Source organism: Hyperolius riggenbachi, chromosome 2 (assembly GCF_040937935.1).
Source record: "Hyperolius riggenbachi isolate aHypRig1 chromosome 2, aHypRig1.pri, whole genome shotgun sequence".
Taxonomy (NCBI): Eukaryota; Metazoa; Chordata; class Amphibia; order Anura; family Hyperoliidae; genus Hyperolius; species Hyperolius riggenbachi.
Genome location: NC_090647.1, coordinates 289,817,146 through 289,844,267, shown reverse-complemented (window position 1 = coordinate 289,844,267; position 27,122 = coordinate 289,817,146). Strand labels below are relative to the sequence as shown.

The 27,122-nt window shown below is 42.6% G+C and overlaps 1 protein-coding gene across 5 annotated transcripts in view; it reads left to right on the top strand.

Moving 5' to 3' along the window:
- The window catches only part of CSMD2 (CUB and Sushi multiple domains 2), a 1,291,405-nt gene that overhangs the window by 1,219,575 nt on the left and 44,708 nt on the right, over positions 1 to 27,122 (top strand). For all 5 annotated transcript variants that reach the window (XM_068268938.1, XM_068268934.1, XM_068268936.1 and 2 more), the window contains 7 exons: positions 5,751 to 5,936; positions 6,032 to 6,226; positions 9,262 to 9,435; positions 14,805 to 14,978; positions 19,817 to 19,990; positions 20,135 to 20,323; positions 20,417 to 20,590. In XM_068268938.1, the coding sequence (XP_068125039.1) occupies positions 5,751 to 5,936; positions 6,032 to 6,226; positions 9,262 to 9,435; positions 14,805 to 14,978; positions 19,817 to 19,990; positions 20,135 to 20,323; positions 20,417 to 20,590 (1,266 nt within the window). The remainder of the gene's footprint in view (positions 1 to 5,750; positions 5,937 to 6,031; positions 6,227 to 9,261; positions 9,436 to 14,804; positions 14,979 to 19,816; positions 19,991 to 20,134; positions 20,324 to 20,416; positions 20,591 to 27,122) is intronic.

The following is a 27,122-nucleotide window of genomic DNA, read 5'->3' as shown; positions in this document are numbered from 1 at the left end:
TGCCTGGATAAAATGCAGCAAAACAAGAATATGCATTAATAATACTGGGTGCTTTTTCATCAGAATTGGCAAACACTGGTTACCATAGCATGATTTAGTTAACAACTAGCACCGACAAAATATAGTCTCTTCCTCATGCATGTGGAAATGTTACTAAGCTAGATACAGAAATAAATACAAGAGACCTTAGATGTATGTAAGAAAAACAGGCAAGCTGTGGTGGTACCCTGTAGCAAATGGGGTGTTGCAGCAGTCCCAATTGTAGACCACTGTTTGTATATTATCCTTAGTTGACATACATCTTAAATTAAACAATGTCTGGACTTCACCTCTTCACCACCATGATGGTATTAGACTACTCACAATTATTCAAATAACAGTATGATTACTATTGTTCTTGACAACATAGAGTACTATACAAAGTAAGGACTATTTAAGGATGTAGAACTTGCCTGAAGACTTCAGATAGCAGTTAGAGTTATAGGCATGTGTTGTTAATCATGATCCAGTCTCTCTTACCTTCTACCTCCTTAATGTTGCCTCTGTCCTCTGTCCAAACAGTCCTTTTCAGATAACCTGTAAAGTGGGACCTGATACACAGGTTTTTTTTGTTGTTGTTGTTGTTGTTTTTTTGTAGTGCACATGTTCATTTTATGTAATTTCTTAGGATCATGCATTAACAATAAACAGGCACAAGACATTGTTTGTGTTAATTAGCATCTATTTATGCAAAAAAATGAACATACATACAAAACAGTGCATTAATTATCCCAATTTGACTTAAACAAGATTCATTTTCTTGAATTCATGAAAGCTATCTACCCGTGTCATGGAGCTGCTTCAGTGATTAATTTACAATTTCAACATTGTGTGATACAGCCACTAATATTGCACACAGCGGGTATTCATGGACCAGTAAATTTGTTATCTAAAATCAACATTCCTTCAGCTATTTTCATAAAAAAAAGCATGGCCCTCTTCCCCCTTGAACTATACCAGCACTTTTCCCTGCTGTGGTCATCATCTATGACGTTGTCTGATTGATTTAACATTGAAGCAACGAGATAACTACCCCTGCCAAGCTAATGTGTATAGGAGCCACTGAAGCCACTTACTGGTGTAATAATTTATTATCTATAACTTGCTAGACATTTTTGGGGTTGTTTTCAATGACTTCTTTTATAATGCACCACTTTGCAGCCTGGATTATTTATTTTTGACTGAAAGCTTCTCTGCAGGGTGTTTGCAGTAAGACTCCTGTCGTGTTGCTTGTAGTTTTGTCTCCATTTCATTTTTCAGTTTTCTACAATACTTGAGGAGCCTCTAGAGGCATCATCTTCAAAATATTTTGTTCAATTAATGTCCTGTCACCAACTCCGCATCTATATGTATCTATAACTAGCTGGTGTCTGACATAACTAGTCACATCACTCGCAGTGGTAGATTACTGCCACAGCTAATGTGACTAGCCACATAAACCTGTGGCAAGGCTCAGCTTAGTCTATATTTAGAGAAGAAAGCTAGTAGCCACAAGTTAGTTGAGCCAAAGAGCTTGAAAAGAACAGACCTTCTCCAGAGGCTCTTCAACCAATGAAGAAAACTGCAAATAACTTGCAGAGAGATTGCAAGCAACAGGACAAGAGTGAGCCTGTAATCAATATTGAGAAGATCTGTCAGCCAAAAAAGAAAGGTGCCAGACTGCAATCAAAGTAAACTTTGCACATTAGTTTGGTGCAGGTGTTTATCTGATTGGATACCATCATAAACTCTTGTCCCTAGTGCTGGATATTTCATCAGGCCAGGAGGCTGTCTTTAAGGAAGGGAGGCTATATTTTCTTTCCTGGCAAAGTGTTACCCCCATTGCTGATTGCCATTGCAAGCTGGTGACTAGAGAAAAGAGGACTTCCTTGTTTGCAGAAACTCTCTTCGCTTGTCACTAGCTCATTCAGCTGGAAAGAGAGTGTGGATAAAACCTCAGGGAATGTGGCCAAGCTAAAGCATGGAAGCATGGAGACTTTGTCTGTGGTAGTAAGAATGCTCCTCCCATTGCAACAATGTGCTATTTTATAACAAACTGGATCGCTAGTGAGCAAAAGCTTAAAATGGTAATGTGAATCTAGCCATAATGCAGGTTTCAGTAGGATGTACTGGCTTGTTGTCTCATTAAATACCTTCAAAAATGTCTGAGGGTAAATTGTTAATTGCTGACCAGAGGCTGTTACATTAATCTAACTTAAAGAGGCACCACCACAACAACAGCAGTGGCTGGATAGTGTACTGGTTAAGGGCACAGCCTTTGACACGGGAGACCAGAGTTCAAATCCTGGCTAGGTCAAGTACCTATTCAGTAAGGAGTTCAAGGCAAGGCTCCCTAACACTGTAGGGTGGCCTCTTGTGGGCATCCCAGTGGCTGCAGCTCTTGAGCACTTTGAATCCAACAGGAGAAAAGCGCTATACAAATGTTTGGATTATTATTATTATTTTATTATTATAACATACAATGCAATATAATACATTATTCAAGATTCAATTTAAGTTAGTTATCCTGGTTTCAGCATCAGAAACACTTCCTATATCAACATATCGCTGTATTTTGGTATGTAGCTCTGCCCTCCCAGTGATGTTTTGCCTAGGCTATTTACGTATGCAACCTTCTGCCCCAGAACATTCTGGGAGACAAGGGGCCATATGCAATTCCCTTATTCTCCTGAGTTTTCTCCTAGGAGATAATTTTTCATCTTCAATTTTAAATAACTTTTGAGCCATCTACAATGGAAAAAGTACCATAAAGTAGGTGAAAAAGTACCGTCAAAATTATTTTGAGTATTTGTTTGTTTTCTGGTGATTTAAAAAGCATTTTAAGTTGTGAAAATATCACCTAGGAAAAAAAGTGAATTGCGTATGGGCCCAGGTGTTTTTCTGCTCACTTCAGAACACACAACAAACAAGCATTCTGCAGAGATGCTCCTTGACAGCAGTAATGCTGTTGCCACCTTTTCTTAATTCTCCCTCACCCACACTTCATCCTCACCCTGATTTACAGTACTTTCTGAAATGTTTCACAGCTGGTTACATTTAGTCCTGTCAGGTGCATATCTGCGTGATATTTGTTTCTGAGGATTTCGAAGCCAGTGACAATAATGCCTGGTCTCCCAGAATGCTCTGACAGGAGAATTCTGCATAGCTAATCAGCCTAGGCTAAGCATCACTAGGAGGGTGGGGCTACATTTCAATCTACAAAATATTTAGCTATAGGAAGTGTTACTGTAAAAAGTGGGTATTTTCAATAATTTACTGCATTCTACAACATGTAACTGACTCGCCAGGTTTCCTCTTTAAATAAGACCTGTAACAAAAAAAAAGTTCCCCTTGGGGGTCCTCACCTCGGGAGGGGGAAGCCTCAGGGTCCCAATGAGGCTTCCCCCACTCCTGTAACTGCAGGCAGTCCAGCGCTGGCTCCCCCGAAGTGCCGCAGAAACCTCCCTCAACAAGCCTGACAAGCGCTGATAAGCACTGATTTATTTACCTTTCCTGGCTCCAGCAGGGGGCGCTGTTGTGACTCTGCGCACAGAGATAGGCGAAAATAGCCGATCTCTGACAGGTTCGCTTTACTGCGCAGGCGCAGGAGACTTGCACCTGCGCAGTAGAACGGCCCGACAGCGATCGGCTATTTACGCCTATCTCTGAGGCGCAGAGCCAATACTGCGCTTGCGCTGGAGCCGGGAAGGTAAATATTCGGCTGTTCGGTGAGCTTTATCTCCGCCGTCGTGAGACTGAGGAGGACGGGGGAAGACTCAATAGGATCCAGAGGCTTCCCCCACCCGAGGTGAGTACCCCCCCAGGGGAGGTTTTCTTCGTTACAGGTTTTCTTTAAGTAGTGTATATATATATATATATATATATATATATATATATATATATATATATATATATATATATATATATTATGTTTAAATACTCACTCAAAAACCTTGAGTACACATTGAGTGTGCATGGAAATGTATGCATGAAAATTTGACATTAGGGATTTTTCATTAATATTTTTCATATAGTCATCCATGCATATGTTTTGCTATTTATATATTTTATTACCTCACTGTGGTAAAAGAAGCATTTACTTTTCCCTCTGAGTTTTCTCAAGGTGACTGAACTACGATTCTTGTCTTCCTTGTCTGACTCTCACACCTTTCCGAATTGGAATTCTGCTCACTTTGCAGTCTAGACTCAGATCTCCTTCAGCTTCCCTTTCAGCCAGCCTGACACTGTCATAATTATCATTTCAACTTGAGGCGTGAGGTGTCCCCTTCCTCTGTCCAGCCACTAAATTAACTGCCACCACGAGCTGCTTGGCTGCTTGTTACCAGGTCCGGCCCGAAGGAGCTGCCAGACTCCGGGAGTAATTGAGCATTAGCCCCTCTGATTTGTATGTGCACTTAATTCACCTTTTGTTATATAGCTAATTTAATGAGAAATCAGGCAGGCATTTCTATTGAAACTTTAAAGTAAGTGGCTGCCCTGTGTTTATAGTTAAATGAAAGAGAGGCTGCCAGTTCTTTTAATGGAATTTTCAATACGCACTGTATTTCTTTTACACATCTAGACATAGCCAAGCTCCATGCTCAGCTGTAATTCAATGCAAACATTTTCATTCTTCCCCGTGGCTATTCTAGTTTTTAATCCAAAACTACCTGCTTCTTATTGGTCCTCTCTTGGCCTTTTGTATAAATCAATTTGTTGTTTTAATTCAATATTACAGTTCTAGTGTGAGCAGTGCCTGCCTCAGATAGCATTCAGCTCTATGCATCCCCAGGCCACTTTTATAGTGTCACTCGCTAGGCCATCCTCAGTCAGCATTGAACAGAACTTTGGATGACTTCCAGTCCATCTGCATTGATAAACCAGCACCACACATTAAGCACTTAATGGATTACCTTAAATGCACTGTCCAATGGACATACACAGTAAATAAAAAGACTTCCTCCCTGGGAACTTGGTGTCCCTCATGGAATTATTGGAAAAGCTTGTATATGGACAGTTTTTTAAAGATCTGAAATGGTTTCTTTGCAGCATTTTGTAGCATTCTTTTTACGTGTATTAAAGGAGCACAATACACACAAGGGCTTGAATGTAATCATTATATACATGTATGCATCTATTCAGGACACGGAAGAATATCAGCAAAGGTACACACTCATACTTTCTCAGATTCGTCACTCACATCATGCCTTCCCCAGGGGACTCTTCGGATTGGTTCAGTGGGTATTTGTGCTGGTCCCAGTCATCACATCATAGCTTGGTACCATGTTTGAGCCTTAGAAAATTACAAATCTTACATGAGGCCCTGGGCTGCAGCAGCATGTCTGAAAAGGAAACATTTAACTAGTATAACCAGAGATCCTGTCTCCAATATCACATGACTTCAGATGGTGACAAATAACCAATGGAAACAGCCCAGTGATGCAGGAAGGGGCAGGAACAGTTTACAAATGGGGCTGAAGTTCTTTATACTCGTAAGAAAAAATACCATTTCAGAGATAAACAACACTGAAGCCAGAAATGGAGCAATCATAAGTTGGCAAATTGTACATGATTTGGACAAAGAGTCACTGTAGCCTGTGGGCTTATGCCATTTAATGTATTTCAATAAAATAGTTTTGGGTGCCTGCACATATTCAGTTGCACCTCATCTTGTAAATACTCATATTTTTTTCTTTTACAGTGTCTTACATCTCTCTGTGTTTTCTCTTCAGCAATGTTTTGTGGCGTTCCCGCTGCTCCCAAGAATGGCGCAGTGTTTGGAATGGAGTACACTGTGGGGACCAAAGCTATGTATGAATGCAATGAGGGTCACCACCTGCTGAGTCCTGAAGATACCACTGCAGAGTGCTTGCCCTCTGGTCATTGGAGCAATGGCAACAACCCCCCACAATGTATTGGTGAGTAAGAGAATTCTTTCTGCTGTAAAAAGACATATACACCTATAGGAAACTGATTTATGCAATTGTAACACTATTTCTGTTTTGTTTTTTAGCTGTCACATGTCCAGAAATCAACAGCTTCAACACAGAACATGGCCGGTGGCGTCTGATCCATAAAACACAGTATCATTTTGGAGCTGAGCTTATGCTCATTTGTGATCCTGGGTATTACTACATGGGGAATCGCATTATTCGTTGTCAGGCCAATGGAACATGGAGTGTGGGGGACACCATACCAACCTGTAACAGTGAGTTCCAGTGATTTTCTTGTTTGCACTTAACTATTGGAAATTGACCATTACAATGGGTCAGGTTTGTGGAGTGCACAGCAGCTTAACACTGAAATGCACCACCAAGCAAACAGTTTTGCTGTGGACACTCATGCACATCTAAGAGCTTTTGTACCATGAGAGCAGAACTATAAGTTAATACCAATGAGGAAAGAGGGATATACTATGAATGTATTTCTGCTTTGGTTTGTCAGTACAGTACAGTACTTGTATTCTGTAATTAATAACAACTGCAAAGGGAACCGACATATAGGGCCCATAGCTAATAGATTTTAGCAGACCAGTGTATCTAGACTACGCAAATGTATTTCACAGAAAGAACACAGTAAGATTGTTATAGAATTAAAAATATATGCTTTATAGCCCGAGTGACCAGTATAGTCCCAGAAACTCAGCCAACACGTTAAATAAATGCAGTATTATTACATATGCTTATCATAGGTGTGTGTGTGTGTGTGTGTGTGTGTGTGTGTGTGTGTAGTGTGTGTGTGTGTAGTGTGTGTGTAGTGTGTGTGTGTGTGTGTGTGTGTGTGTGTGTGTGTGTGTGTGTGTGTGTGTGTGTGTGTGTGTGTGTGTGTGTGCGCGCGCACACACATAATAGGCCTGAATTACAAAGCTCTCTGTAAGTAGGATCGGGAAAGAATCCCAGCCATGATTTTATGACATAAAAGCTTATGGCACACTTGGCCACTCATGCAGCACCCATAATAGAACATCAGAATTCACAGAGGGCTTTTTGGCCATGGCCATGGAGCTTTGTGCTCCGGGTGATGGCTTCACTGATTTTGTGTTAGAAACAATTCTGATTTGCATACACTGCAAATGCATGTGTAGAAAATGTGTTTACCAGTCAGCCTAATCCATGGTCACATGTATATATACATATTCTTATACCTATATGTATGTGTGTGACGTCTGTAGTTCTGCCTGCTGTGGTAGACTAAGCTGAAGACTCACAGTTTCCAGTCCCTTGGCTTGTATATAATCTCCTCCTACATACTAAGTTTTTTATTAAATAGTGGTGGAAATGAATTAAATCAGGCTAAAGGTGGCCACACACCATACAATGTTTTACATTTTTTTTTAAATTCAACAATTACAAATTGTGTGAAGAAAAAATAGTGAAACATTTCAAAAAATGATTGCACAATTCAATTTTCATGAAAATTGATCAGAAAAAGCCACCACTCCTGATCATCTTTTATTAAAAATCATATTTCCTGAACGAGTAAAAAAAAATACTGTTTTTTATTTTATCATGTGTGACCACCTCAACATGACTACCTTTCTCCCAATATTTCATATGTTGTGGATAAAATGAGTCATGTATTTTGAGAATTAGCCAGATATGCTGAGTATGCAAATACATAATCCTATTGGTGTTTGTGCTCTTTTTGCCATAGTATGCAAAATACCACTTCTTCAGTGAGCCCTACTCAGAGTTTTAGTTACACAAACCTTACACTGAAGAATTAATTAGTCTGAACAGCTGTATGTAACTAAAATTAAATGACAACAATTACGGCCACAGAAAATGTGATGTTTCAAAAAATGTTTTAATGGAAGACAATTTCATAATAACTGATGAAAGGTGGAGTCAGAGTTCTGACAATTTTAACCCGTTGAAGATGGACTTTTGGAAATCTATTTTTATAGGCTTCACGTACATTTGTGTAAACTTGTGTCTGCTACAGGGAGACACCAGTCTTCCTCATCCAGAGAGGAAATGTGCATGAATTAAAGTATTACAAAACATTTCTTGCTAAATGTGGTGCAGTTTTGTATTATAATAGACATGTCCCAGTATTTTAATACTGCATAATTACATCATAATAGAATGTTCAGAAGCTATGTTATACATATACTTCACACTTTGTACATAAAATGCCCTTGAAGCCACCAGGAAATCAGGTATTAAGAAAATACTCAAAATCAGTTTGCCAGCACTTTTCAACTACTTTTTGGTACTTTTTCAATTGCAAAGTGCTGAAAAGTTATTTTAAAGAGAATATAAAACAATATCTCCTAGGTAACAACACAGAAAAAGTTAATTTAACCACTTGCCGACCGCACTTATACCGTGCGTCGGCAAAGTGGCAGCTGTAGGACCAGGCTCGCGCGAGCGGCTGCTTCCTGTCAATTCACGGCGGGGGGCTCCGTGAATAGCCTGCGGGCCGCCGATGGCGGCTTGCAGGCTAAATGTAAACACAAGCGGAAATAATCCGCTTTGTTTACATTGCACGGCGCTGCTGCGCAGCAGCGCCGTAAGGCAGATCGGCGATCCCCGGCCAATCAGCGGCCGGGGATCGCCGCCATGTGACAGGGGACGTCCTGTCACTGGCTGCACAGGACGGATAGCGTCCTGTGCAGCCCGGATCTCCGGGGAAGGGAGGTAGGAGAGGGAGGGGGAGAATGTCGCCACGGAGGGGGGCTTTGAGGTGCCCCCCCCCCCAACATGCCTGCACGCAGGAGCGATCAGACCCCCCCTGCACATCATCCCCATAGGGGGGAAAAAAGGGGGGCGATCTGGTCGCTCTGCGTGCCCGCTGATCTGTGCTGGGGGCTGCAGAGCCCACCCAGCACAGATCACAACAAACAGCGCTGGTCCTTAAGGGGGGGTAAAGGGTGGGTCCTCAAGTGGTTAATAAGGGACAAAGACTTCAACAGGTCACATATATCATCTTGATCAGTCTGCCAATTATTGGTTAGTTTCTTTAGGGCTGATCATTTTTTTGTAATAATGATGGACAATTTCTATCCAATTGTGTGTGTGTGTGTGTTTCCTCCATCAAACAGAGCAAAGCACTGCAACATTTTGTTTGTTTTATGGCTGTGTTTATCTCACATCTAATAACATTTGTGTCACATTTCTTGTTTTTTCACATTTGTTTTTTTAGTAGAATTTATTGACTGATTCCCTTAATTCTCACATTGATTGTATAGTGTATAACCACAGCAGCTAATTCTAGCCATCATTCTCCTCTGAATTCTAGTTATATCCTGTGGGGAGCTGCCAACTCCTCCTAATGGGAATAAGATTGGTATGCTGACCCAGTATGGGGCGACGGCCATCTTTGCATGTAATAGTGGCTACACCCTGGTAGGATCCCGTGTGCGAGAATGTATGGCTAATGGATTATGGAGTGGACAGGAGGTCAAATGTTTAGGTAAGTTTCTGCTGAGTATTTCTCCACTTACTTTGTTTAACCTAATAAGCAATGTGTTTGTGATTATTAAATTCTTCTTGATAAGCTTGCCCGTTCTGACTTTAGAAGCACAATATTTTATGCAATGGGAATTTCTTTATTATTTAATATCTATTAATTCAGTGTACAGACTTTTACATTAAATAATACAGCTGAAAGAGAGTATATTAATCTCCAAAGCAGTGTGTTAAACAGCTACATTGCAAGCAAATGGTTAATAATAGGTTTCAGTGCTAAATTACATCCTCAATTTACTCTTACAAATTAAATATGGGATAAGCTACCTGATCAATTTTTGATTATGCTCACTGAAACAAGATTTATTTCTTACAAATGCAAATGGCACAGCTTCAAAACACATTTATATATAATCCGTTACTTTCATATAATTCTGGTTGTCATTCATTCAGATCATCCCAAATGATTTATTAGACCACAAGCAGAGTTTTTCTTCCAAACATTCTCAAATGATGACATAATTGGTAAATGGAGAAGATTATAGATGAACTCCACAAAAAATAGTTAAATACAAAAGTGAAATAAAATGTATGTGAAATATGGATCCTGATAAGAGATTCCTTATTTTGTCAAGCCAGTCCTCTGATTCAGATATAAAACTGAGATATTGCTACAGCTCATATATAGTACAGTGGTTAGCAACTGGAGATACTGGCAAGTCCTTCAATCAATGGGCAACACGTGACAGGTAGTTATCCTTAAACAAAATGACAGCCACCACCTAACCCTAAAACGTGGACACTCACCCCGATACATGACCTAGTGCAAGATGGGTACACAACACTTCTGGGGTGTTTTAAGGTAGCCCCCATACTGACACGGATCAGCTCCGACACCTCAGCAATCACTAGACTTCTTAAAGCATTACACCTTAAAGATAAAAAATGTGCGTCCCTCCATAGCGTAAAACCATTCCAAAATGTATTTTAAGTAAAAAATGAACACTCACAAGTTGTGTTGAGCAATAACGTTTTAACGGGCTCTACCTCATGCACTGGCTGACTGGCTGGTTCCCAACTTCACCGTTCACTCATGGACACTGTCAACACTGACAAGACGCCAGCTTCCTTCCACGTCTGTGAGACCATCTTACTAGTTTCGTCACTTCAGTGGCTCATCATGGGCTGTGATTCAGATACTCCAGAAACTAAGCATAGCCTGCAGAAATATTTCTATAAACTTCTCTTTTCTGCCATTTTCACCTAAGCAATAGAGTCTGAGCAAAGCCCTCCTCCAGCCTGTATAAATTATTCAGAAACTGAAAAAGTCTGTCCCCAAATGTCACTGTCAATAATTAAAATAACAGAAAAAAATGATGAGTTTAAAGACCACAATACATTAAATGGTATAACAAATGGTATGAATGTTATAAAAAAAACTTAAGTTTTAATACACCAATTAAAGTCAATGTACATTGGACAGTAATTAATAAAAAAAATGCATCACATAATTTTATTTGTACAACTTGCAGCATGACACGTGTTTCACAGCTTTATCAGAGGCAAAAAAGTAGCAGTAAGATGTCCATAAAGATTCAGATCTAAAAACAGTATCAAAAAGTATACATAAGGTTGCCCATGGTATGTTTAGGGTATCTCCCAAGGGGAATCTATACAATATAAATGTCAGGAATATTCCTGTCTCAAAGTAAAAATACCAGTAGGAACGGGATATCAGTAAAGTCGTCTGGACGTGTCCTGACCCTGGGTGGCCATGTGAGTGCGCTTTTTGCTTCAAATGAAGCAGCTTGTGTAAGGCCATGAAACATGTTAGCCTCCTTGTTGTGCTTTTAAAATATTCTATGTGATTAATTGATTGCTGTTCACTATACTATTGACCTTATTGGTTTATTTAAAGTTACATTTTACACTATTTGATGTATTTTGGGCCTTCAAACACCTCCTCCATCCTGGAAAAGCAGATCAACCAGCAGATCATTCTGCTCTTCCCTCCTGTAATCAAGATTACATCTAGGCAGAAAGCACTAGCCTCACAGTGCAATCTCCTCCCCAATATGTGTGCAAGGATTACACAAAACTGGTTTACAGACAAATTCAAGTAGCTTTTATTGGTTACTTGTGCATCTTTATTGAAGTTTTCTGAATACATTTTGATATTCTTTTTTGTCTGGAATTGCCCCCAAAGCTTGCAATTCAGTTATTAGCTAGATACTCCAGGAATACCCAGACAGCTCATGGTGACCCAGAACCACCTGGAAGGAATTAAAAAGTAATGCTAAATGTAATGTTGCCTTCTTTAAAAAAAAAGCAAGACAACATTTATATATTCCAGAAGTTCAAACACTGTACATGCAGTGGTGTAGCCAAAGAGCTTTTGGCCCCACTGCGATTTTTTCATTGGGCCCCCCAAGCACTCCATACATAACAATTGATATGGTGCACCATAACCTGCCAAGGACAGCCACAATACTACTAGAGGTGTAAGCAGAGGATGGGGAACAGTTTAATGATTACCACTATTCAGAACATCTATAAAAGTGATCACTACCAGCGCAGGACCAATAAAGAGCTAATAATGCCGTTGAGAGAAGGCCTCTCTGGGATCCTCTGGTTCAGGGGACCCGGTGCGGTTGCAAACCTCTACATCCACTATTGCTATGCCACTGTGTACATGAATGTTATGTGTGCATTGTATATCTTATATCTCCCTATGCCAAGAAAGGGAGACTGCATTTTTTCAGCCCACATCACTGCACATTGTAGGCATTTAAAAAAGGTCAAAGTTATTATTTGGTTGACTAATAGCCAGATTCATGATAAGATGGGAGAATATGCCATCCTATGTAAACAGAGGTAAACAGAGGTCAAAGATGGTGTCCAGGGGTTCGCCAAAGATACTGTGATTTGAACATTGCAAGAATGATTATGGTAAGGGATATGCATCAGAATCAAAGGTCGGTAAGCTTAGGCATAAAATAACGCTTCTGGGGGATACCAGCAAAGAAGGAGTTTTACCAGGCAATAAGGTTAAGATTAGGTATAAAGCAGGAGGTAAAGTTATTGTCCTAGGCAGGTGGTTGAGGAAGGATCCAGGCTGTCTTAAGCTAAGTACACAGATAGATGAAAATAATTGCATATGAACCACTTCTGATTAACAAACAACATCTGCGAGCGATGTCATGTGCAACAGCTTTGTACATGCTGCAGTTGTTCACCACAGTGTATTGCTGTAGAGAAACAGGGAACATTCTTTCAAAGATAATGTGGAGAAGCTATGCATGAGTATATGACCAGTTTTGGTGGTCTAACGATATTTGTGTACATGGTCTTAACATGATTGATAGTAGCAGATCTGCAAGAATAGATTATTAATTCTGCCCAAAAACCCATTGCTGGTCTTTGTTATGTCTTTAAAGGATACCACAACTGACATGTGACATGTTGAGATAGACATGTGTATGTACAGTGCCTAGCACACAAATACCTATGCTGTGTTCCTTTTTTTTCTTTCTCTCTCTGAAAGAGTTAAATATCAGGTATGTAAGTGGCTGACTCAGTCCTGACTCAGACAGGAAGTGACTACAGTGTGACCCTCCCTGATAAGAAATTCCACCTATAAAATACTTTCCTAGCAGAAAATGGCTTCTGAGAGCAAGAAAGAGATAAAAAGAGGAATTTTTTATCAGTGAGGGTCACACTGTAGTCACTTCCTGTCTGAGTCAGGACTGAGTCAGCCACTTACATACCATGATATTTAACTCTTTCAGAGAGAGAAAGAAAAAAAAGGAACACAGCAGAGTTATTTGTGTGCTAGGCACTGTACATACACATGTCTATCTCACTATGTCACATTTCAGTTGTGGTATCCTTTAAGCATTTTTTCCTTGGCTGATGATGGAGTTGGGGACTGTTTATTTCCATTGACTATTCTCTAGCCTGTGTACCTGTAAACCAGATATCAGAAGAAATCTCACATCCTGCTACTCAGCGCTTATCCCATACAGTCATACATGCTCTCCCTTCTGTCCTTGCCTATGTTACTTCTACTACCTGTGAGACAACACAGTGCAGCCGCTGTAGAAAGGGATTGCTTTTAAAAAATGTGCTATTAACTGTGAGGCTGGGATGCACAATGATGCGTTCACAGTGTATCTGGAACAGATGTGCCGTGCCCTGTCCGCATGTCTGCCAACATGTTCCCACTACTCACCATAGTGTATTCATTCTTGCCGCTGTTGCCGCCATCCGAGTCCCCCATTGCTGCTGCCACCATCATTCAGCTCCACTGCGTGGGACAAGCGCCAGTATATAGATCAGAGCCCTGGCAGAAGCATCTGGCTCCCACTGGATTGCAAAAAAACAATGGGAATCCTTCCTATCAACAGAGGAGATTCTTATTGGTCCACCACTGATCTGTGAACCAATGAGAATGTTCCACTTGGTCTTTTTGCAATCCAGTGGGAGCCTGATGATTCCAGCCATGCTCTGATCTATATACTGGAGCTTGTCCTATGAAGTGCAGTCCGAGCAATGATGGCTGCAGCAGCAAAGAACCGAGATGACCAAGAAGAAAGCTGAGTAGAGCAGGGCCGTATGTGGCAACCAGCCTATTGAGTACAGACACTGACCGTTCTCAGGCTTGCCTTGATTTGTCGGCATCCGCTCCATTGGCGATCAAATGGATCCATTGCAGACTGACAAATATGCATGGATCATACAAATAACATGAAGACACGGAAACAGACAGGTTTTTTTAGCTAGTGGGAATGGGGTCTGGCAGGGTTTACAACAGAGATTTGATGAATGCTATGGATTACTTTTATGGCACAAACTATATCTTTTCCTTTCATTAACATGCAGAATATTACAACATAATTAATATATAGGTTCCTTATCGATGGTAGATTTTATGCCGGATAGCGCTAAGCCATATTATGCCATATTGTGCTATATCTTTTTTTTATATACTGAATGTATAGTTTGTGTCTGTGCTAGCAGCAAAGCTATGATGTGCTGTAGCAAACCCATTTCTATAAAGTCATTAATAACAATCAGTCAGAAACCATTTCATTGGCTTCTAAATTGTTTTGCTCACCTCAGAGTTATACACATCACAGCACATTTTATTTTACTATTAAATAAGACTCATTGTTTTCATTAGAGCTCAGTTAAGTTAAGCATGGATCATGGGTAATTAGAAAATATTGTCTAATTTATCATTTAATTTTACACAGACTGTAAGTAAAGGTTTTAGCGTATTTATATTAATGTACGGTTAATCAGTTAATTTCATGCAAACAGTAAATAAGTGCTTTTCTGTGTTTATTACTAAGAAGTGTTTTTATTCCATAGCTGGTCACTGTGGAACACCAGAGCCTATAGTTAATGGCTTGATTAACGGACAGAACTATAATTACCGAGACAGTGTGGTGTACCAGTGCAATGCAGGCTTCAGGTTAATTGGAAAGTCTGTGAGAATATGTCAGCAGGACCATCGCTGGTCAGAGAGATCCCCCATCTGTGTGCGTAAGTATAGCCAAGGGGAGGAAGAGTTAACATTCTTCAGGACCAGAAAAATGCATCTCTGCAGCTTGTGTGTATTGCAGCATGTATAACTCTCAGCCAGTTCCAAAATATAAATGTCAGTGTTGCTATAACATCAGTTTTGCTTCTTTTCATCTTTGGTCTCCTATTTTTATCTGTATCCTTCAGCCTTCCCTGTGTGTGTCTTTCCTGAAATTGACATCCTTTTTCTTGATACTTGTATCTTGTGGCATAATCTTCTTCAACGTACTTCTACTGACTTTTTTGCACCTGTCAATTTTTTTGTTTTTCTTTGATCATCTGATCTTCTATTCTTAAAATACTTCTATTCTGTCTTCTGCCTTGTTTTTTCTATTTTTCTATACATCAAATACACCATGCATACCTGTCACTACCAACTGCAGTAGTGATCAGGAGTACTGTCAGTAAGCAATTTTGGGAGGTCCACAGTGTGTAAAAGCCCCATACTTGTGTGTTTCATGAGGTTGATTCACTGAAGGTATCGAGCGCTCACACAGTGTGAGTTAATTTTAGCGCACATTACACGCGGTCCTGGCAGTGTGCGCTCTTATGTTACGTGCGATCATTCCAAGTGCTGCACAATATAGTTGTAGCGCAACCACGATACTTCACCGGTACTAGGTTAATTGACATAGTATTCATCCATTAGCAAAAAAACCAAAAATGTCTACTTGTGCTTGAATTACTTTAATCTTAGCCAGCAAAATACATTACAAAACAAGGTTCACAACATGTTAAAAATCCTAAAACCAATCTGGACCATGTGAGCTTGTATCATTTTTCACCCACTGTCCTCATGATCATATATTGCCGAATTGGTCACCCAGCCGCAGCCTATGCAAACCAATCGGTTGCCCAATCATTATAGGACAATTGTGGGCCCTCCACCTGGCGCACACCACGAGGCCTCCTCATTCACACACAGCTTGACAGTACACTATCTCACAGAAGCTACCTGATGGGATCGCTGGATTAGTTCTTAATTCATCCGCTATGTTTACTATTAAGGTATACTGTTGTTCTTATTTTAAACGGAGGTATAGCTAACAAGTTGCTTCCAATCTCCCCAGTATTTCCTTACTCCATTTCAAGACACTGGCCAGTAAAGAACTCAATTCCAGATTTGTTGCAGTCCCTCAGACTTCCATCAATTTCATGAGCCTCAAGGCTAAACAAGCAGTGTGTGTCTGCAGATGCTGGTTTTACTCACGACCTTGCTGCCTTTAAATCAGTCCTTTTCCGGGGAGTTACTCTCAGGGCTCACAGAAGTCCATTAGCCCGACGCTGTATGTGCGTCACCTCACTTGCGCTGATTTAGCTGGCTCCTCCGGTCTCCCCTTCCACATGACTTGCGGAGGATCGTGGTGCTGCCCGGTGTCCCGGGATAGTGAGCGCTCACGTGGTCCACCTCACCCCGCCCACTGACGCGTTTCGCCCGCCCATGGGGCTTTCTCAAAGTGAGAAATCCCCGTGGGCGGGGCAAAACGCGTCAGTGGGCGGGGTGAGGTGGACCACGTGAGCGCTTACTATCCCGGGACGCCGGGCAGCACCACAATCCTCCGCAAGCCATGTGGAAGGGGAGACCGGAGCAGCCAGCTAAATCAGCGCAAGTGAAGTGACGCACATACAGCGTCGGGCTAATGGACTTCTGTGAGCCCTGAGAGTAACTCCCCCGGAAAAGGACTGATTTCAAGGCAGCAAGGTCGTGAGTAAAACCAGCATCTGCAGACACACACTGCTTGTTTAGCCTTGAGGCTCATGAAATTGATGGAAGTCTGAGGGACTGCAACAAATCTGGAATTGAGTTCTTTACTGGCCAGTGTCTTGAAATGGAGTAAGGAAATACTGGGGAGATTGGAAGCAACTTGTTAGCTATACCTCCATTTAAAATAAGAACAACAGTATACCTTAATAGTAAACATAGCGGATGAATTAAGAACTATTCCAGTGATCCCATCAGGTAGCTTCTGTGAGATAGTGTACTGTCAAGCTGTGTGTGAATGAGGAGGCCTCGTGGTGTGCGCCGGGTGGAGGGCCCACAATTGTCCAATAATGATTGGGTAACCGATTGGTTTGCATAGGCTGCGGCTGGGTGACCAATTCGGCAATATACCATCATGAGGACAGTGGGTGAAAAATGATACAAGCTCACATGGTCCAGATTGGTTTTAGGATTTTTAACATGTTGTGAACCTTGTTTTGTAATGTATTTTGCTGGCTAAGATTAAAGTAATTCAAGCACAAGTAGACATTTTGTTTTTTTTTTGCTAATGGATGAATACTGTTCAGGGTACCTGAATGTCTCCCCAATATTGGGTGGTGCACAAATTTAAACACGTGGCCGCCGAATTTTTGTAAGGAATTGTAATTAACATAGTAGCGGCTGCGCTAGCAAAATATTGCGGTCGCGCAAATACTACTTCGTGCAGCACTTGGAACGATCGCAAATAATGTAAGTGAGCACGCTATGCTGCCAGGACTGCTCATAGTGTGCGTGCGTTAAAATAACTCACTCTGTGTGAGTGTGATACCTTTATTGAATCAACCCCATAGTCTCTGGGTCATAACACCCTGAATCGGAGACAAAGGTTAAGGTCCAATTTACACGTAATGCATTGCGCTGAGTTGCATCATATCCCATATGGCAAATGGGATGCAACTTGATGCAACGCATTAAGTGTAAATAGTGCCTCAAAGGAGGGGATTGGGAGGAGACAATTTCCTTTTTAAAAATGCATTATTTAGTTTAAGGTAATAACATCTTACTATAGACATTCTACATATTTAAAATGTGTGAGTGGGTGAATGGGAAATGCTTGAAGATATAGGGCAACATCCATTATTTTCCTATTGCATTTATTGGAGCCAGGCACAGGTGCCATAGCAACTGGCCATGATTCCTGAAGGGATATCTCAGACTTTGGCTGTACGCTGCCACTTCCGTAGTGCTTGGAGGATTGTGAAAGTGCTAATGTGAGAGATTGGGAAGTGCAATACTTCACCTCAGTAAACTGGTACATTTGGGTTAATAAGTTCTATTATAACAAATCCTCAGTGAAACAAGTCATAGTTTGCAACCTGTTTCTTGTTCTCTTCATTTTGATTGAAAGCAATAGAAAAAGTCTACTAGTGTTCAGTAGTTCTCATTTCATATCTAAGCGAGAGATTGCTACATGTTTGGTGAAACATTCTCTGGTACTCTAAAGCTTATTAATAAGTGAGTTTCAGCATCATAACTATAAATTATGAGGCCTTTGGCGACACATTTATGGACCTCTCCTCACTACAATTAGGCCCTCATCTCTCTGTGGTAAACCCAGTGGGGCCATAGAGTCACTTTGCAATTACAGCCACCATAACCACTATTTACTCATTAAAAGCACTGCAAACAACTCCCCCAGTGTACCTTCATAATGACAGCAGCCACTATTCTCCCTCCCCTGCTCTTGATAAGTGAGACAACACCCCCCCCCCCTTACACGCACACACACGACAAGTGCTGGTGCAATACTCCACCCTCTTCCCCTGTTACAAGTGTGGCAACCATTCAACCCATTTTCCCATAGGAAGTGTTGCAACCTTTGCCCCTCCTCCACCACATATCAAATACTGAACATTTCTGATAAGTTGTTCTACCTCTCATATCACATCTCTGCCACTTTTCTCTTCCACCCATTTTACCATGTTTATCCACCAATCTCCCCTTTTCCTTCTCCAACATGTTTAGCAACTATAAGGCTGACCCCCTTACCATGCAGAGTAGTGCACAATGGACATACTTGCTCCAGCAACAGGCATCCTGTTCCATGCAGCTGCTAACTCTCACTCGTCCTCATTCTTCTCTGAAGCCTCCCGTATGTTGTTTTGATACGAAGAGGACCAGAGTGTGTAGCAGCACAGATGTTGATACCTGGCACTGGAGCAGGTAATAGGATTAATACACCCTATGCTGCATGGGAACATAGGAAGGGGGAACAGACTGACAGTGGCTACCAGGGGAGTGCAGGGAAGAAAACCAAGTTCCCCCAGCCCAGGGCCTCTCAGTCCTGTCGATGGTGCTCTCTTGGTAGTTGTGCAATTGGTGAATTTATATTTTGTGACTGACATAAACAACCTCAATTGTAAATTTGTTTGATTTGGGGAATATGCTACTAGAATTGTGAATTTTTAATTTACCTGAATGTGTCCATTCAGTGAGGAGTCATGGGGCTTATAGTATTCCATAGCTGTGCAGTTCAAACAAACATGCACATATTCAGGTGAATCGTAAACTTCACAGGAAAAAAAATCAGATTGACAAATCAATTTGCTTATCTCTATTTGGCAGTTGTAGAGATCAATGGCTGCTAGTGCATTCTCAGCAGTGTTTAAACTTTATAATTAAACATTTGAAAGGCTGCAAAAAAAACAAGTCTTACAGTGTAGATATATTTTATTCAAGCCATGCTTTTTTGTATTGGACTGGTAAGTTACATGGCAAGTACTACAGAGTGATGGCGGAGGGAATCAAGTTGTTGCTAGTGTGTTAGCATTATAGGGAACCTGAGATGTGAGGGATATGGAGGCTGACATGTCTATTTCCTTTTAAATAATGTACATTGCCTGGCTGTCCTGCTGATCCTCTGCCTCCATAAGTTTCACACCTCTGTTCCTTTTATGGTGTATTATATGATTGAGCATAGCTGAAGACATGGGCAAGATTGCTACTGGCTAAAAAAAGGATCGCAACATTTTGCTTTGAGAAGGTAAATTAATGATTTATTAGTCCTTATGTAAGCATGTTTCTGTGTCTTTTACAGCAATCACATGCGGGCATCCTGGTAATCCCGGGAATGGAATGACTCAAGGATCCCAGTTCAACTTAAATGATATTGTGAAGTTTACATGCAACCCAGGCTATGTTATTGAGGGTATAGCTCAAGCACAGTGTCAGGCCAATGGGCAATGGAATCACCCCCTGCCAACATGCAGAAGTAAGTACCGTGCATAAAGGTTTGAAATGTCTCTTAATGACAATGTAGCATAACTCTTCTTCTTTCCTGTTCTCAATTTATTCTCTTATTCACTATCATATGTTCCCTGTTCTGAAATGCTTCTATGCTTCTTCTCTCTTCTAGTATTGAATTGTACAGACCCTGGTCATGTTGAGAATGGACTCAGGCGGGTGTTGCAAAGAGGTCCAGACCGATTCAGTTTTGGAACATCTGTGTCTTATGAGTGCAGCCACGGTTACTATCTAATGGGGACACACGTTATTACATGCCAGGGAGATGGTACATGGGATCAAGCTCTTCCCAGCTGCTTGTGTAAGTAATGCTTTCTCTGAAAGAAACTGAACTATGACACATGTGAAACAGAACATAGACTTACCTCTGCTCCATTCTCTCCTTGGTCTGCAGTAATCTCCTGTGGATCCCCTGGTGTTCCACCCAATGCACAGGTTTCTGGAAGACGATATACAGTGGGCTCTGTAGTACAATACAGCTGTGCAGGCAAAAGAACTCTAATTGGAAATGCCTCCCGTACGTGCCAAGCTGATGGCCGATGGAGTGGCTTCCTACCACACTGCTCAGGTGAGAGCTGTATAAGTTTACAGGATTTAAAGCAGTGATTTGAAGGATACCTACATTTTTTTAAATGTTTACCTCATAAAGATTTAAATGCAGTTTCTGATCTATAGTCAAAGTATGAGATAGATGCATGCTTGTTTCTGATGTTATTCAGACACTACTGTATCCAAATAGATCAACAGCCAGGCAACTGGTATTGCTTAAAGGGGTTCTGTGTGGGGGTGCTGAGGGTAAAAACAGACACTTACTTGGGGCTTCTATCAGCCCCCTGTAGCAGTCATGCCCCATGCCATCCTCCTCCGATCCGCCGTTCTCCACCGCCGGCTCCAGTCATGCTTCCCAACTGCGGCCGTGGCCACACGCCTGCTAGCTTCTGCTCGCATCATCGGAAGCATACTGCGCAGGCGCGGTACAAGAAACCTTCGTACTGCGCCTGCGCAGTAAGCTTCCGATGATGTGAACTGGAGCACGCATTATTTGTGCATTTGTGTTAGACGAACAATTGCCCGGTGCCGGCGGCGGGGAACGGCAGATCGGAGGAGGACGGCATGGGACATTACTGCTACAGGGGGCTAATAGAAGTCCCAGGTAAGTGTCTGTTTTTACCCTCAGCACACCCCCACAGAACATCTTTCAGGGGGAATAAATATGGCAGCCTCTATATACATCTTGCTACAGCTGTCCTTTAAAGGACTTCCGAGGCCAAATGTTCCCCCAAAAAATAAAAAAAAGTTAGATACCTGTATAACTTTGGTGGACACAGAGGACGCCGTCCGCGCCCTCCCTGCCGTTCCGCCGGGTCCCAGCCTCTCAATATCCCCCCGAATGGCTACTGACCCCATGGCCAGGGTTGGGCTCTGCTGCCTGTATAAAGATGGTCGCCGGTGCTGGCCGTGGCTGTGCACTCCGCATGGCTGCTACTACGTCTGCGCAGCACTAGGGCCAACCCCCCGATCCACACTACAGGAAACAGCCTGTTGCGTGGATTGGGGGGTTGGCCCTAGTGCTGCGCAGCTGCAGTAGCGGCCATGCGGAGTGCGCAGCCGCGGCCGACGCCGGCGGCCAACGCCGGCGGCCATCTTTATACAGGCAGCAGAACCTAACCCTGGCCGTGGGGTCGGTAGCCATTTGGAGGATATTGAGAGGCGGGGACCCGGCGGAACGGCACGGAGGGTGCGGACGGCGTCCTCCGTGTCCACCAAAGTTATACAGGTATCTAACTTTTTTTATTTTTTGGGGGAACATTTGGCCTCGGAAGTCCTTTAAGTGACAATGCTGTAGGACCAAGTTGTTATGTCATTTGTAGGCACACCATTCAGTAGTCATTCTAACTGAAACATAAACATAAATACAGTGGCATATCTACAATTCATGCCCCCCTCCCCCGAGGAAAACTTGGATCCCCCCATGTTCACACCCCATCCCTTGCCTCTCCTTGGTGCCCTTGACAACCTTGGGGCCCATCTCACAAGGGTCCTATAACAAGTGTGGCCATCATGATCTTTATACCTATTACAAGTATAGCCACACAAACACCTGATCTGAAGTATAGTCCCCTGTATCAGTGGAAGGGAAGTTTAGTAGTTGGGAGCCCCCCACAGTTCAGTCTGGGCCCCCCTGTAATCGCAGGGTCTGCTTTCCTCTAGTTACGCTTTTGGATAAATAGACAGGAAACGTTGTAATGGCATTAACTCCAGATCAAAACCATGTAGCCACACTAGAAAAAAACTCAACTGAGATGATTGTTCTGTGAGGCCTATGCCAAGAATCCAGCATATGTACAGTTCCCCCACAGCATTGTTTAGTGATTGCACCTCCTGTGCCTCCTCACCTTTCCACTTAACAATACAAACTGCTCAGCTACACTAATTGTGCCTCTAAACAGGGCCGGTTTAAGCAACAATGGGACCCCAGGGCAAAATAAACCTGGGGGCCCCCCCCCCCAACATATACCCCGGAACAAAAATCGGCATTAGGGGACTTTTTTTGCAGCTGGTATAGTCAGGGTGTGAAGTCCCAATCGGTTGGAGCTCCACATTCTGGCTATCCCAGCCTGCATGGGGGACAAGGGGGTTACAAAGTTTCAGGAGGGGGGACCCCACATAATTTAAAAAAAAAATTACCACACTCTAAACATAAAAAAAAAAAAAATTGGGAAAATAGGAAACAAAATGCCAGGTATCTTCATACAGCCATATTGCGGCTGTATAGCGATCCCTGGCCAAAGCGCTGCGGCTGCGTATAGACCCCCTGGAAACCCCGTCAGGAAATGTATTGCTCTTTCTTTTGATACATGTAAAATTACACTACCGTTAGGTTTGCTACTAAAAGTGACATTTACCGCATTTAAAAGTATACTTTTTTCCTTCGAAATTTTAAAATTGATTTTCTCAAAAACTATAAGGTCTTTTTGAAAAATTGTTTTTTCCTCTTATTTCTAATGATCTCCTTAACATATCCTGCAAATTTAGGGTTTCTAGCATTTAAGGTGGATTTGCTATTAACCATTAAAATCAGCAGGTTTTTAAATGTGTATTTTTTTTCCTTTGAAACTTTAAAAGCAATTTTCTCAAAAACTATAAGGCCGATTTGAAAAAAATTTGTTTTCCTCTTGTAGCCACTGGGGGCCCCTACAAGCTCTGGGGCCCTGGGGCAGCTGCCTCCTTTGCCTCTATGGTAGCGCCGGCCCTGCCTCCAAATGTCACCCTAGCAACCGAAAGTGTGCAAGCCTTTTCTTTGCAGTATCAATTTCACCATCTGACTTTGTCACAACTGTACCAGCACTGTTAACTAGCATCATTGGGCCAACCAAGCATTAGATAATGAAAGAGACTGGCAGCAGCAGAATCTCACAGCAATGAAATTAGTGAACCGTATATAAGCCTAGATTTCTGTTATATATGCTGCAAGCCACTTTTATATGACCATTAGCTGTATTTAATTTAAAAGCTATGTAAAGAACTAGTAATTGTTGTCTGTTTTTATTAAAGGTTCATTAGTATATCAACCTTTTGTGCGCACATAATAAAGAAGAGGGGTAAGATAATGAAATAAGAGGTAGCTGTCCTAGCCCCTTTGAATTAGGTTCTCCCTAACCACCTCAATGGCCTTTCCACAAATCCAGTGCTAATTACTTCCTTGGCCTTAAACACAGCACTGGCCTGACAAATGCTTATCAGGTCATGTCACTCCCTGCGTCTCCTCGCCCTGCACTATTTGATAACCTTGAAACATTACTTGAATTCTTAAGTCTGTCTTTCTCTCTCTATGGCATGTTTTTCCTTGTCCCTCGTTTTTATGAATCTGCCCTGGAGTTTTATGTCACAACTCATAAACCCTAGATCTTTATGGTCTGTGTTTTAGGCTGCAGTAAAAGGAAAAGAAATCAGTTAAGTGTTTTAGCAAGATTAATGTGAGTGCTGGAATAAGTATCGGTGATTAACTCCTGCGGTTCTAGAGTGTGCCAAACTGTGTTACTTTCCATAAAAGCTTGCTTTTACTTTTCCATATGCATTAGATATATAGCAGGAGTAGTTGCAGGAGTAAACTACTTAACTTTTGAGTCTCATGAATACAAAAAATACAAAATTAAATTATGATATTTGTTACAACACATCTGATATTATTCCTGTAAAGTGCTGAGAGATAACCTTCACAAAATAGCATCATAAAAATGGCAGCAGGCCAGTAAGAGTTTGCTGAACACTGGAACATTTGTCCATAGCTGCTATTGGCTGAATCTGCTAGGAGGGGCGTGCCTTGTGCTAATGACAGTGGCAGTGGCGTGATTTTGTTGAGAGAAGGTGAGTCAGGATGTGTGAAGGAGCAGTAACGTCCCTTCATTGGGGCACCAAAAAGTCCATTCTGTGTATTAAAGGCTTGAACTGGGGCAAATTCTGATAGGTAGCTCATTCAAGGCATCACCAGGCATATGCATGGGGGGGGGGTCTCTGGGTGCTCAGCTCAGCACCTCCCCTTTTTGTGTCCCACTACCTCTGCCCTTCCCCTGGACTTCCTCCTTATTAGGAGTGTGGAGTCTATGGAATGCTGCAGGCTTGCAGTAGACTTGTATAAGTTATACTCACTGGCTGCTGTGGGGACCAAGGTGCCAACAAGTAAGAACGTCCTTAAATCTTTGGCATCCCCATAGCAACCGTGTCATGTAACATTGTTGCAGAAACAAGAGACAAGGAAACAGAAAAGTGGAGGAGGGAGAACAATGGGGGTGCGCGCTGTTAGTATGGCCCCTTTTTTAAATTTGAGCACCCCACAGTTATGGATTCCCTGCATGGCCCTGGGCATGACACTTAGTCACATATGAGTTAGTCACTGCTATATCAAAACAATACAAGCATTCTGAAGGTGGATAATGGTGAAAGTAAAACTATTCCACATAATAGGACATAGCTATGGGTATCTGAAATAGAAGTATATTGTAGTATAGGGTATTCAGCTAGAATATCCCCCGAGGTTAGACGGAAAGCCTTTGCAGTCTTTCCTATATCAGATCACTTATACTATACTTAACATTATAACTGTTAAGGTGCCGTAAAAAGCTATGGCAAAATTATAAAAACAATATATTTTTAATTGCACTAGTCTACTAAAATACACTGTACATTTAAAAATAGATCTCTTAAAGCACTTAACCGCTTCCCGACCGCCGCATGTACAAATGGTGGCTGGGAAGTGGATCCCGCAAGGACCGCCGCATGTACAATTGGCGGCGGTCCTTGTACGGGCATGGGCGGAGCAATTGCGTCATTCGTGGCGCGATCCTCCGCCCGGGAATGGCTCCGCCCCCCTCGCGCTGTAACCTGCCGGCCGTTCGGAAGCGCCGGCGGGTTACTAGCACCCGGATCGCCGCATACAAAGTGTATAATACACTTTGTAATGTATACAAAGTGTATTATACAGGCTGCCTCCTGCCCTGGTGGTCCCAGTGTCCGAGGGACCACCAGGGCAGGCTGCAGCCACCCTAGTCTGCACCCAAGCACACAGATTTCCCCCCCCCTGCCCCCTGATCGCCCACAGCACCCCTCAGACCCCCCCCTGCCCACCCACCAGACCACTGTTTGCACCCAATCACCCCCTTAATCACCCATCAATCACTCCCTGTCACTATCTGTCAATGCTATTTTTTTTTATTCCCTAAACTGCCCCCTGCTCCCTCCTGATCACCTCCCCACCCCTCAAATTCTCCCCAGACCCCCCCCCGACCCCCCCCTGTGTACTGTATGCATCTATCCCCCTGATCACCTGTCAATCACCTGTCAATCACCCATCAATCACCTCCTGTCACTGCCACCCATCAATCATCCCCTAACCTGCCCCTTGCGGGCAATCTGATCACCCACCCACACCAATAGATCGCCCACAGATCCGACATCAGATCACCTCCCAAGTGTAGTGTTTACATCTGTTCTCTACCCTAAACACCCACTAATTACCCATCAATCACCCCCTATCACAATCTGTCACTGTTACCCATCAGATCAGACCCTAATCTGCCCCTTGCGGGCACCCAATCACCCGCCTACACGCTCAAATTGCCCTCAGACCCCCCCTTATCAATTCGCCAGTGCATTATTTACATCTGTTCTTCCCTGTAAAAACCCACTGATCACCTGTCAATCACCTGTCAATCACCCATAAATCACCCCCTGTCACTGCCATCCATCAATCACCCCCTGTCACTGCCACCCATCAATCAGCCCCTAACCTGCCCCTTGCGGGCAATCTGATCACCCACCCACACCAATAGATCGCCCGCAGATCCGACGTCAGATCACCTCCCAAATGCATTGTTTACATCTGTTCTCTACCCTAAACACCCACTAATTACCCATCAATCACCCCCTGTCACTGCTACCCATCAGATTAGACCCCTATCTGCCCCTAGGGCACTCAATAACCCGCCCACACCCTCAAAACGCCCTCAGACCCCAGCCCTGATCACTTCGCCAGTGCATTGCATGCATCTATTCCCCCCTCTAATCACACCTTGAGACACCCATCAATCACCTCCTGTCACCCCCTAGCACACCTACCCATCAGATCAGGCCCTAATTTGCCCCGTGTGGGCCCCTGATCACTCGGCCAAACCCTCAGATCCCCCTCAGACCCCCTCCCGATCACCTCCCCAGTGCATTGATTGCATCTATTTTCCCCTCTAACCACCCCCTGAGACACCCATCAATCACCTCCTGTCACCCCCCCTAGCACTCCTATCCATCAGATCACGCCCAATACAACCTGTCATCTAAAAGGCGACCCTGCTTATGACCGGTTCCACAAAATTCGCCGCCTCATAGACCACCTGTCATCAAAATTTGCAGATGCTTATACCCCTGAAAAGTCATTTTGAGACATTTGGTTTCCAGACTACTCACGGTTTTGGGCCCGTAAAATGCCAGGGCGGTATAGGAACCCCACAAGTGACCCCATTTTAAAAAAAAGACACCCCAAGGTATTCTGTTAGGTGTATGACGAGTTCATAGATTTTATTTTTTGTCAACAGTTAGCGGAAATTGAT